General features: G+C 39.0%; 1 protein-coding gene across 8 annotated transcripts in view; it reads right to left on the bottom strand.

Moving 5' to 3' along the window:
• ppp4r1 (protein phosphatase 4, regulatory subunit 1) overlaps window positions 1-14034 on the bottom strand; it is a 52625-nt gene continuing 38591 nt past the window's right edge. For all 8 annotated transcript variants that reach the window (XM_052023321.1, XM_052023313.1, XM_052023316.1 and 5 more), the window contains 7 exons: window positions 13221-13406; window positions 10869-11030; window positions 10472-10572; window positions 5997-6117; window positions 4471-4605; window positions 3416-3557; window positions 1-2766 (listed from right to left, as the gene is read on the bottom strand). In XM_052023321.1, the coding sequence (XP_051879281.1) occupies window positions 2603-2766; window positions 3416-3557; window positions 4471-4605; window positions 5997-6117; window positions 10472-10572; window positions 10869-11030; window positions 13221-13406 (1011 nt within the window). In that variant the 3' untranslated portion in view covers window positions 1-2602. The remainder of the gene's footprint in view (window positions 2767-3415; window positions 3558-4470; window positions 4606-5996; window positions 6118-10471; window positions 10573-10868; window positions 11031-13220; window positions 13407-14034) is intronic.

Below are 14034 nucleotides of genomic sequence, written 5' to 3'. Positions count from 1 at the left end.
TATGGTTGCATATTTTTATTTGGACAAGTACAGAACAACTTGTATCACAACTGCTTTTTATGACATGATCAACAACAGGCACTCAGAGTGCTCACAAGGTATGTACATATAAAAAGGTGCAGCATTCAGCTGATCATGATAAAAAGTTAAAATACCTGAATTTTCAGACTTAAAGCTTGTGTGCTAACCCAATTCAAACATACTCCGCAGGACATGACCAGCATGAAAAAGACAATTCTGCATAACAAACACAGAAATGTGTTGTACTTTAAAATCATTCAACTACTTTGTAGTGTTAGTGCTGAGCTCGAGCCCATGGGAGTTCCAACTGCACACATTTAAACTTGCACAGAAATCTGACCACTTCTCACACATTGCAGCATGTGATGTTGGATTACTTGCCATAGGCAGCACCTCATTTTCTGAAAAAGGTCCAAGATCCACATATGGAACTGATCAATTCTTATTTTTCCTTGGCGATGTAAGTAGTGGTGGTCAAAGGTGGGGTGGGTGCAAGAGGTCAATTAGCCTGAATAACATTGTTAACTGTGCAGAAAATCAGCTAAACATTCTCTATCCTGCCGTACATAAAAGCCTATTTGGCTGGAATGAGATCCTTTTATTCAAGGTAGCTACAAGAGGTCTCAAACTGAAGTGAGGTAAGACCCAGTAAGCCACTAATTTTCAGCTCATGTTGCCTCAGCATGAGATCAGGCAGAATGACAAACACAGTGGGCAATTTATATTTGGAGGTTGAGTTTCTTTCGAACAATAAGGGAGACCCATTGATAATCCACAATCTTGTCTTTGTATATTCAACCTCCACTAACAGAAATACAACACTAGTGCCAGAACTGGAGGTGGGACACTGAAGACTTACAACTGTAGGATGTTCTGGAGCACAGCAATACCAACTTACTTACCACATTACACTTTCAGGTCACAACAGCAATGCTTGGGTGGGGGGGCGGGGGGAGTGGAAATAAAACACTAATTCTTCCGGTAGACACTAGAGAACCCACCACACAGTAGTTCATGAGGTGGCCACTGTACAAATTCAAGGAGCTATTCAAGATGACAATATCTACTTCATAGTTAGCCAATCTCTCTTCAGAAACTTGTTTAATGAATGGTCTGACTTCCTAGATTGATGGGAATCAATTATTCCATCTACAGTTTGCAGCCAATATAACCTGATGTTAAAGTTAGAACAGGCCTGAAAGTTTAGAGAAACGCGCAAGGATGGAAGACAGGTTCAATACATGCTTGTTACGGGAAGCCATTCCAGGATATTCATGGCAGGCTTTAAAACTGACCAGAGGCCAAAGAACCAAGTCAATTGAGACAGACCTCAGCAGGCTGCCACTAAGGCACAAAGACCATCAGCTTGAAACAAGATGGTGGAGTGTGAACCAAGAACAGGATTTTTATAAATGGTAGAGAGTTAGGAGATCAAAACTGCCTCATATGGACAAAAGTCGTCCAATGGCGGTTACTCAGCCCTAAACGCCTCTTCCCCTCCTCTCTACCGAGCTGGTGAATAATCCTGTTCACATGTTGAGTGAAGAGAAATAAAAAGATGCCATGCTTGATTTGCAGCAAGTCAGATTAGTATGTAAATTTAAATAAATCTGATTCCTGATGCTCACACCAAACCAAAGAAAAATTCTTCACATCTGAAGTTAATCAGATGCACCTCAGCCAGAGGTATGAAATTGAGGTCAATTTGGCAGGATGCATATCAAAACATTTACCACAACTGCTCGCATGGCAACTTAGTAACTCTGTGCTGGTACAAGGAATTTGTAAAAAGCACTTTGCAGGTATGCATACATTTTCTCATCTTATTTCTTTCCATATTTCTTCTGTCAAGTCCTGTGCAACAGTCAAAGTAGGTAGAACAAAACCCATAGGAAACTATAAACAAGTTGATTAGAGAGTCAAAGCAGAACAGTGGCAGCCATATTTTCATACCTGCTCGACTGAAATTTGCTGTAATATGAATGGGGCAATTTCAAGGATCTAAAACAACTCCACTGTCCATGTTCAAACTAAATGAGGTATAATTGATCCGTTAAGAAAGAAAAACCTCTTTACCTAACCAGTACAGATGAAAAAGAACTTTTTTGAATCAGTACAGCATTAAGATAAATATGCATTAACTTTACTGGTTCATATTCTTTGCAAATGCAGTTAATTGTTGCTTATAGAGAAGAACTGTCATTAACATTCTTATAACATTTTCTGGAAGGAATGATAAGATTCAACATGGATAATCCCTCCTCCATTAAGAAGGCTCCAGGTGTTCCAGTTTTCTAGTTTAATACAGGAGTTTAAGGCTTCGGTGGTATGATCCTCTGAGAACTTTTCAGTGGTCAAAATGCATAAAACAGAAGTCACGCACTCACGACTAGTAAGGGTCTAACTGAATCTCAGCGTAATCAAGGGCCATGACAGGTCACCGTGTTTGTAAAGCCCCATTTGTTCAGTCTATAGAACAGATATCTTACTGTATTCTGGAGCATTCACTCAGCACATTTAAAGCACTCAGCAGTGACTCCCAGTCTGCACAGTCTGATGGCATGAAGAATATCAGTCAGTTTTAATAAGTGGAAGAGGCTGTGCTCATGGCGTCATCACCAAGCTTTGTGCTACTGGGGTGTACGCTGGCAAAGTATCGGACATCCCGGTCTTGATCTGCCTGCAACGCCACAGCAATTTGCTCTATGGCTTCCTGCTGAGAGCTGCCAGAATTCAGAAAGTATTCTGTAAAATAAAAGATTAATAGGTAAAAACTGGTGGCTCGGTAAAACAAGAGTTGGTTATTTCTCCATCCTCAAACCATCATTTCCCTGCCAAGAACTCCAGTGGAATCATGAATAAAAAGCCACCAACACACCACAGGAATGCACGGCCCTTTAGAAAAAAACATGTGAGGAGTCTTATCAACTAAAATTTGAAAACACCCAATGCTTACATGGACATCTATATTACCTGTCCCTCACTGATGAAGTGAGCATCAATATATAATCCTGTTAAGGTACTTCCCTTTTCTCTAAACTTACACTGTTGTTCCATCCAAGCTCAGTGTCTGCTGAGGCCGATTTAATTTCTGGGAGTAAAAGTCAAGAGGTTCAACATTTGTGGAAAATTGAAGAGGTTTGACGGTGATCAAATTCAGAGACGGCTACTTTGATCTAAACTACTAAAATGCAAAGAAACAAACCAACACCTAATATGATCAGCCTTGAATATTTTCAATTTTTAACAAGTATTGATCTTCTTGCCATAAAATGAAGTATGTGTTAAGGTAAACCTCAATGTTTTAAAATACTAATTGCAAATAAATACATTTAAAAAAGACAAATGCAAACAATGTGACTACTGATGCTGTTAACATAAAAATGGACCTCACCTTTTTCCATTAAGGTTTGCCTCAAAGTTTTTGCTAGCAACACTCTGACGTTTGGCACAGGATCAGATGCCAGCTGCAGCAAATGTGGCATCAAATGCTCAGCAAACTGTTCTATAGGGATATAATCATCTTCAATCACAGCCTGCAAATAAAAATATTAATTACACAGGGAAAAAATCAATCCCAAACATCTGATGTGCACAAAGCAAAAGAATTGGCATTAAGTTATTTTATTACAACTTTTACTTTTTAGAGTTCACAAGAAATTACTTAATTACCCACACTGGATCAGTAAACAAGTTACAGGAATTTGTTACCGACATCCCATGAACAAACCAGTGTTATTGGTGATGATGCCATTTGCTGTTCATCCCCAAACTGCCTCCTCAGTTCAGGGGTAATAAGACTCGACCATACTAGTCTGGAGTCACATTTCAGACAGACCAAGCAAGCATTACGAATCCCTTTCATTAAGCACATGGGAGTATCCTTACAAAACAGTACAGGAACAGGCCTTCAGCCCACAATGTCTACGCTGAACACGATGCTGAATTAAACTAATTCTCTTCTGCTTGTACATGATCCCTATCCCTCTCCCTCCACCCCCTGCAAATTCATGTATCTAATAGCCTCTTAAACACCATTATCGTATCTGCTACCACCACTCCCCCAGCAGCCCATTCCAAGCACCTGCCACTGTTTAAAAACTTACCCACACATTTCCTTTAAACTTTCCCCCCTCACTTTAAATGCACGTCCTCTAGCACTTGACATTTTTATGGAAACTATAAGATTTTATAAACACCTTTATATGATTCAGCACACACCTGTGACTAACTTTTAAGTTTCCACATTAATTGGAGAGCACACAGTTGATACCAACCGATGGGCCAAATGGTCCAAGCTGTAAAATGCCACATGTAAGAGCACAAAATCTTAATTGTATCTAATAATTATGCTCAAAAGTAGGCTTCATTGCATGCTGCATGTAAACTACTCCGAGATACCAGGCCAATGTCAGTGGGTTAAGCTTATGATAAACCAGAGTTTCTTACCTGGCAGACGAAGACAAAGGCTTGACGACCTGACCACTTCACACTATGGCAAAACTTATCAACAAGTTCATTGATCAAGTCCACTGCCAATGCAGGAGTTGAAGCTGCATAAAATTTTCTAATCATCTCACTCACCTGTAGAGAGAGATTTAATCAATAACATTGTGTTCGGTTTTCTTGCAAGAAACACACATTTCTCAAGTCCAATGCTTCACAAGGTTGTGAATTTATAAGAACACCTGGCAAGAAATAGGCAACATCAAATCCAAGAGCGATAGACATTTACTGAAGGGATTAGAATTTTTCCTTCCACACCAACAGGAATATGTCACTTACAAGAGCATTAAATGCCATTTCATGCATGTGAGGAACAGGCAGCCACAACGCTAGAATTTGTGACTGTGCAAGTGTGTGGGGGAAAAAAAACTGTGGGCAAAATAAAGCAGATAATGCTGGAAATACTCATGTGAAGTCGCACACTTGGAGACAGCAACAGAGTTAATGTTTTAGGTCCTTTCATTAGAATGCATGTCTATCACAACATGACAATTAGTTATTGTTACTGTATCTCCCACTCTTCATTTGTTGCTTAAGCTGATGTCAGTTTGCAAGCCAACCTCAGGAGTTAAAATCAATGGTTGAAGAATCGAGAACAATTTAACATTTCAATATAGCACCAAGGAACTACAGCATTATTGGATTGGCTGCACTGCTAAATATCAAGATGCCTTGATATCATTCAAAAAGGAGCAGCTTTCTTTTGGTACCCTGGTTATTCTTTTTCTAAAGCTCAGTTGAACTACAAGAATCTGGGCTAGTTGCATGTAAATGACCAAAGCTTTACAAAAGTGATAAACCCTGAAAGTTATTTGCTGTGAGTGAAGTATTCTGGAACATCTCAACATCACGACAAGGTAAAATACAATTAGAAGCCACATCTCTTTATCAAAATGTAGTCCCATGGGTGCTACAGCATTCAAGATGAAGTATCCAAAATAAAAGGAACAAAATATTGCAAATTTTCAGGCCAGACACCCTCTGTGGATGAAGAAACAGTTAACATTTTCAGGTCAATGATCTTTCATCCAGAGTCCTGATAAAAAGCTCAAACCATTCTGAATGAAGTATTATTGTCCTAAAACATTTCTCTCCCTGCACCTGCTGCCTGACCTGCTGAGGATTTCCAGCATTTTCTGTCTTTACTTTACATTTTCTGCATCTGCCTTTTCACCTGAAACACTAACTCTTCTTTCCTTCTCTGCAGATGCCGTACAAGTGATTTCTAGCGTTATGTTTTTATTTCAGATTTACAGCATCCACATCTTGTTAGAGTCAGAACAAATGCTCCAATCTGACTGATGGAACTTGCATGGCTGGACCAAATTCAATCTTCGTTTAATGCTTGAACATAAACCTTGCTTAATATGAAACACTCCTCAGAGACTTGAAATCAAACTGTTGTCTTTGAAGATGGAAATATATTTGCATTCTGCATTGCCAAGGAAATCCTAAGTTGTTAAACTTACCAGTCGGTAGGCAATCCATCGGACTGAAGATACCTTATCCGCACAGAGGCTGAGAGATAAGGGACGCAGATAGTCATACACATCTTTGGGATTGTACAGTTCTAGTAGCAAAATAAGTTGCCTAAAATAAAGTTGAGAAATGGTTATGAAGAAACAAAACATGCAAATATAAATGTAATAGTGCATACAAATCAAGTTTTGGGAGGAGAGAGAGGAACAAGAAAAACATAAGGAGGAAAATAATGAGAGACACAGCAATGGATTATAAAGGAAGAGTACAAGAAAACACACATCATTGTTTTGGGCCCCATTCCCTCAATGGTGAGCCATTTTGCTTCTGTAATGATTCTCACATTGACCAGCAGGTTATGCAAAAATTAATATACACTCTGCCATAAAGAGCGTCCTACCCATAACAGATGCTCCTGTCACTAGGGTGAACACCTGGACAGGATTTCCAGTAGTTTGAATTTTGATATTTCATTAATTGTATAGAATTAATTTTTAAAGGAATTAATTCCAGTGTTATGTACTACACCATTAGGGGGAAGCTGACTTAGGTTTGGATGGATTTACAGATGGTGTAAAAGGGAAACTTTAAGGCTGCTTTTTTTAAATACAGGTCTGGTTTAAATACTTAAGTTTCTAATGTTAGAACAGTTGAAGCAAAGTATGTATTATCCACTCTCAAACTCAGGAGAGCAATTTAAAAATAACAGCTTCAGAAAGAAAACTTTTAAAGTGTTGGATATGCTCAGTTCACCAGATCAAATTAAGAAATAAAAGGAAAAAACCATGGTTTATTATAGGCAAGAACTTACACTGAGATCCTTATCACATCTTCATGGAAGCTTGCTTGTCCACATCAAAATATACAAAATAATTTTTCTCAGTTGATTCCACTGACCTTGAAGTCTATTATAACCCTCCATGTTACTTAGCCGAGCCTTTAATTTTATGTCCTCAGCTGTGCTTGCAATGCAAACACCAACAATTTTTGTCAAATAGTCCATCAACTAAAAATCCATTTACACTGCATCTACTATATTCCCTTCAAAATCCATTACATTTGTCAAATAGGCTTGCTTCAAAAATTTATCATACATTATGGACTCGACAAGTTACCAACAATTAGCGCTAGAATGTTATGATCATATCCAGCACGAGGGTTTAACTAATTCCACTTGACACCAAATGACATTACTACCACCAACAACTTTGGACAACCAAGGTCCAAAACAAATCTCATTAGCCACAGACATACATACGTAACCTGTCAATTAGAATGGGTCAGAAACTGGATTAAGATAATGAATGACTTGCCACCTAAATACCAGGCAATCTGGAGTGTTAAGAGTTTAAACAAAAGTTTAACACCATTTGTAATTAAGCCAGTGCAGTTAATTGGCCACCACCATAAAATACCACTTCCTCCATCAACCAGCATGCCTTGGCTACAATGCATACCAAGTATAAGATGCAATGCAGCAACTTGCAAAGCTTTTGCAACAGTGCCTCAAATTTGTCTGGAAAGGCAAGGACACGGGAAGATCAGCTGCAAGCTCCCCTCTTGATCATACATGTTTCAGACTTGGAAATACATACGTTGTCCTTCATTACTGCCCACTCAAATTCAGGAAGTCTCTTCCTAATAACAATGCAGACACACTTTCACCACTCAAAGTGCAATGGCTCAAAACTCACCACCTTTCTCAAGGCCATTAGAGAAAGACAATAAATGCTGGCTCTGTGAATAATGCCCACACCCAGTGAAGAAAATAAGTCTCACAGTTATTCAGTTATCCTTCTAGATTTGAACCAAGACACAATGATGTGACGTTATGAATTCCCTAAATTAAGGCAAGCCGTGCACAAGCAATTGATTGGGGATAAATGCAATGGCAAAAGGACTGAGACAGTATACACTAAACAGCAAGAATTACACAAAAAGGTAGAAAATCCTATGTTTTAAAAAAAATAAACAATTCTACCTGGCCAAATCACATGCAAAAACAAAGAAGTTATTTTCAAAATGCTGCACAATTGATTAGTCTGCAGCTGAGGTATTGTAACCCTGGGGAAGTGACAGAAAAAGTATCAAAGCCTTGGAAGTGACACAGTCAAGATCCAGTAGAATTGTATATGTATGAAAAGTTATAACCACAAATAAAGAATGATAAAATGATTCACCCTATCCCCAAATAAAACAGAATAAACCAAGATTTGATAAACTATTAAAGGTTTGGAGACTCAATAGTGAAAAATTATCTCCTAGTTAGCACAGTGACAATGGGGACATAAACCATGGACTTTTAGCAGAAGGATGAAGGGGAAACCAGAATTTGTTTCAGAGGGTTAGTAGAAGATTGGAAGGTTGAGCACACAAGGTTTTTGATAAAGACTAGAAAGGAACTAAAAACGTAAAAGCAAAAAGTTGAGGTAAAGGTAAATGGAATGGATTAAAGGAAACAAGTCACTGAATAAGCACCATCATATTGTTCAAATTCTCTGTGCTGCAAACTTTACGATTTTTATTATAAGGATTGGTGCTGGGTCCACTGTTGTCTATCATATATATTAATGACTTGGATGAGAATGTAGGTGGCATGATTAGTAAGTCTGCAGATGACGTCAAAATTGGTGGTGTAGAGAACAGTGAAGGAGGTTGTCTAAGGTTACAAGACCTAGATCATCTGGGTAAGTGGGCAAAGGAATGGCAGATGAAATTTACCTCAGAACAAGTGCACAGTGATGCATTTTGGATAGTTAAACCAGGGCAGGGCACATGCCGTGAATGGCAAGGCACTGCGGACTGTTGTAGAATGGAGAGAGTTTCCTGAAAGTGGTGACAGAGTTAGACAAGGAGTTGAAGGTGGTGTATGGCACACTTGCCTTCAGTTGGGGTTTTGAGTACGAGTTGGGACGTCATATTACATGATGTTGGCGAGAGCGCACTTGGAAATATTGTGCGCAGTTCTGGTCACCATACTATAGGAAGCACATGATTAAGCTTTAGAGGGTGCAGAAAAGATTCACAAGAACGTTGCTGGGAGTGGGGAGCTTCAGTTATAAGGAGGGACTGGAGCGAAGGAAGCTGAGGAGTGACCACATAGAAATTTATAAAATCATGAGGGGCATAGATAAGGTGGATAGTCAGTCTTTTTCCCCAGGGTAGGTGAATCTAAAACTAGACGGCATAGGTTTAAGGTGAGAGGGGAAAGATTTAATGGAGACATGAGGGGCAAGTTTATCCCCCACACAGAGGGTGGTGGGTAAATAGACCGAGCTGCCAGAGGAGGTGGTAGAGGCTGGAATAATTACAACATTTAAAAAGACATTTGGACAGGTACATGGATAGGAAAGGTTTAGAGGGATGTGGGCTAAATGCAGGCAAATGGGACCGGCTCTGGTAGTAACCTTGTTTGATATGGATGAATTGTTGCAAAGGGCATGTCTCCTTGCTTTACGACTAAGTGACCCATATGCAGATCTGGTTAGTGCAGGTGTGGGCAGATTGTAGACAATTACTCTGGGCAATGAGCCTAGGTCAGCTAGAATTGGCCCATAAAGTTGATTCTGTGGGTCAGGCTTGTGAACAGATCATTGTAAGCAGACACTAGATTTAACTTCCTCACTATTCAGATAGGTGTGCATCACCCCAAAATCTCACTATAATAATTTAATCTTCAGGAAGGGCCTGATGACATACTCTGCACTAAGTTGTTTCTACGTCCAGTTGCTGAACAGCACAAACTGATGGTGGTATTTTTACCTTCTCAGTTTTAAAATGATGTGTGGTCACTCCTTCATTTAAAATGAAGCGGACCTTAAGTACAGAGATTGGAGCTTAACAAGAAACAACTAAGGATTGAATTAGACCCAACTACATATTAAAAAAATGCAATTGTTCTTTAATTGCACCCACCCTCACCCTGGACATTCTCTCTTCTCCCCCCTCCCACTGGGCAGAAGATACAAAAGCCTGAAAGAACGTACCACTGGGCTCAAAGACATCTTCTATCCAGACTATTGAAAGTCCCTTAGTATGATAAGATGGACTCTTGACCTCACAGTCTACCTCATTATGGCCTTGCACCTTATTGTCTGCCTGCACTTTCTCTGTAACTATAACACTTTATTCCGTATTCTGTTATTGTTTTCCCTTGTACTACCTCAATGCATTGCTGTAATGAAATGATCTATATGGATGACATGCAAAACAAAGTTTTTCACTGTATCTCGGTACATGTGACAATAATAAGCCAATTTATCATTTAATTTAACCATTAGCAAATTAATTGCTTACCTATACTGAAAAGGAAGAAAAAACTGCTTCAAGATCATGTACAGATAGATGCTAGAATGTATGAGTTAATTACAGGAGAAAGTTATCTATAGAATATATTTACAATCAGTCTACTCAAGCTAAAGAGAAAAGTTACAATGTTCAAATATTTGCTAGTTAAAGCACATACTCAGAAAGCTCAGCTCTGAAGCGCCAATTCCTGCTGTTATCTGTTACCATAAATTCTTGGAGCTGAGATAGGTACTCCCTTCTCTTTTCTGTTTGAAGCAACTGTGGAACAAAGCAAAAATGATTTGAAGGCAAACATTTTTAAAAGAATAACCTGTAAAGCACCCTAGGTACACCTGAACATTGGGGGAAAAAAAATGGAATCTTGAATAAAAAACAAACTGCTAGAGGAACTCTCAGTGGGAGGTACTGAACCCAAGTTCCAGCAATAAAAAGACAGGGTATTAAAATCATGTATCCGCACTTCCGCCACCCACCACCCCTCCCCCCCACCCCCCGCAGTCACTTCAGCTTCTGAGAGCATCAACAGATTGAAATTGCTACAACCCAGAAATTACCTTTAAGAAGTCGTACAGGTGTTTTAGGACTCCTATTCTCACTTCATCAAGATCTTTTAAAAAACCATTAAAAATGGGAACTAAATCTGCTGCGGTCAACTGATCTCCGAGAATGACTGCCAACTCATGAATGGAGAATGCAAGAGTCCTTCGAACTTTCCACTGAAAATGTAAAGCAGAAATACTTAAAAACAAAGCAAGCAGATACCATACGTATTGCTGAACCTTAACATGTATAAATTTAACTCAGCATCATTTTTACTGCTGATTAGCTGTGTATCTTTTTCTTCCAACCCCCATTTCAGACAGATCACATTTACTTTTCACTGCAAACCTAGCGTGGAATGGACACACAGGTGGTGGTGGGGGAGGTATGAAGTAGTGAGGACAATACTGAAACAAGCGAAGCCCATCTAGAAATGGGGCTACTCCTGGACTCAGTAGATTTTCATCTTTCTTCAAGGTGGTCAAGTGTATCCATGATGCAAAACTTAATTTCAACAGTATGATTATTTTTAGTATTTACAAGTAAATTGTTCAACATTTTACATGTAATGCTAGAATCAAAAGAATTAAACTAATGAATTTTGTTGTTATTTACTGTGGAAAAACATCAGCACTGAAGATCAAAACAAAGTGCAAATTTCTAGTCTGTTATCACCTTTAAGTGTTTTATCAGGTATACCAGGCTGAGCTCCACACAAAAATTTACTTTTACTCTGCTGTAATACTTTTAACCCAATGCTGACAACTGCACTGTTGCACCACACATTACATTGTAATTGTTGCTAAAATTTTGGGCTGAGGGCTCAAAAATACCACAGTATCATACCCCAATATCATCATTTCTTTAATATCACAATTCTAAGCACAATCATTACACTTTTTAATGAAAGAAAATGAAGTTATAGTTTAAATTCAAAAACTGCAAACAAATTCAAAACTAATGGTTTTAATTTCCAATCTTCTTTAATATGGTTGATCATACTGAACAAATACATCGATTTCTATTGAGGATGTGGTTTCCAAAAGAAAGAAGGAGCCACCTCCTCACAACAACAGAGACCCAGGTTCAATCCTGACCTCGGGTGCTGTCCGTGTTGTTACGGACTCAGTGAATGTCCCTTTAAGATAGAGAGTGTGTGTGTATGTGTGTGTGTGGGGCATGCTTAAGAGAGAGAGAGAGAGACACCAGCCTGCTAGTTTTCCCTATCGATGGATGAGAAACTATAACTGTGTCTGCCACTGAAATCCATGTATGGAAGTTGGAAGTAATCCGGTGGAGTTCACTTTGTTGCTGACCTGTAGAAGGAAACAGGTATTTGTGTGTGGACGACCACGATTCGGATGCTTTTCGGGGTGAGGAAGTCACTACCGAGTAAACACTGGAGTGTCGTTTGGGTTCCATCGTGGAACATTTGGATTTCGTATTGACTCTCTCTATGTTTCTCTACGTCTACGTCTTATCTACAGACAACGGTGGTTGTTGAAGAAGCCCTTGCTCACGTTTCACCTTATGGCTTGCGGAACTGAACTTTAAGAACCATTCCTGAACTTGGAGTTTGGGACTTTGTCACACACACACACACACAAAGAATTTAGTTTTGGGGTTAACGTTCAAGGTTTAACATTTTTGAATTCTAACATACTAACATTTTTACTTTTATTTTACGTATTATCATAAGTAGTGATTAATAAAATAGTTTTAAAACACCGAATCATGCTCAGTGTGTTTCTTTTGTTGCTGGTTTGTGACAGTGTGGAGTTTGCACATTCTCCCTGACTGGGTAGGTTTCTTCTGGATACTCCAGTTTCCTCCTACATCCTAAGTACATGCAGGTTGGTAGATTAATTGGCCATTGTAAACTGCCCCCAGTGTGTAGGTGAGTGGTAGAATCTGGGAGGAGTTGATCAGAATATACAGAGAATAAAAGATGGAGTCGGATTAGTGCAAATGGGTGGTTGATGGTTGGCGCAGACTTGATGCGCTGAACAACCCATTTGTGCTCTATGACTCTAAAAGGCTTCATTCAGATAACTTTAATCTACCTTTGGCCTTCACACCTGGGTTCAAACAGCAAGCATCAGTTGGGCATTGTATTGTGGAGGATCCCATTGCCACTCAAACACAAAGAACATATTGACATTTTCTGTATCCTTAACCAAGGGCACTGCAAGCTCTATATTTGCAAATGCCCACGTGAAATTATCACAGACCTTCATGATTGTTCTGCTGCAAGTGAGTTATTAGGGCAGTAGAAACAATTTTCCATAGTTATTTTTCAAATCAAGACAGATATGAACTATATATAATATAGACAATTTTCAAGAACTTATTATTACACGGAGTACCTGCATATCTGAGGCCAATGTCTCATATGTATTTTTCAGGCAATGCCAGTTCTGCCTGCCTAAAGTGAACGCCACACCAGGGAGACTGTAGGCACAGTGCTTGGCTATCTCTGTATCAACAGTCTGGGCACGTGAAGGATCAGTCATCGAAAGGTATTGATCTAGCAATGCTTGTGGAACAACATCCTGGACATATTAAGGAAAAGAAAATGCTTTAAAAGAAAATCAATCTTCTAGATATTGCAATATATTAATAAAGCTAATGACCAATATTTAAAGCTTAAACAAGTCTGGTAAACACTCAGTTTATATTTCAGTTTGCCTTACCCATTCAAATGTTAAAATACAGTCAATAGTACAACACAAGCATGATGGTGTCTTCCCTGTGGCCAGTGAAGATTTTAAAGTTTGTCAGAGCCTTAGCAATCTTCTCCCCTGCCTTCCATAGCAGCGTGGCATATGTCTCATCAGGCTCTGGGGATTTGTCCATTTTTAAGTCTGCTCAGACATCTAATGCCTCCTGCTTTTAAAATCAGATTTAGTGGAATTTCATCATCTCCCTCCCTGAATTTTCAAAATACAATGTCCTTCTCCTTAATGAATGCAGATGACCTTGCAGACATCTGGATTCACACACATATCCCATGGGACCTACTCTATATAAAATCTTTCGAATTTGCCTTAATCTTTTGAATTTGCCTTAATCTAATCTGCCAGTAATATTTTGTGCCCTCTCCTTATTTATTTTTTTTTAAAAATGCCCCCACTCTCTATTCTGCAGGTGGATCTACCCCATCTTCAGCTCCTTATACCT

This window comes from Pristis pectinata, chromosome 9 (genome assembly GCF_009764475.1).
Source record: "Pristis pectinata isolate sPriPec2 chromosome 9, sPriPec2.1.pri, whole genome shotgun sequence".
Classification (NCBI taxonomy): domain Eukaryota; kingdom Metazoa; phylum Chordata; class Chondrichthyes; order Rhinopristiformes; family Pristidae; genus Pristis; species Pristis pectinata.
The sequence above is the reverse complement of the archived record's forward strand: the minus strand, read 5'-3'. Positions and strand labels throughout refer to the sequence as shown.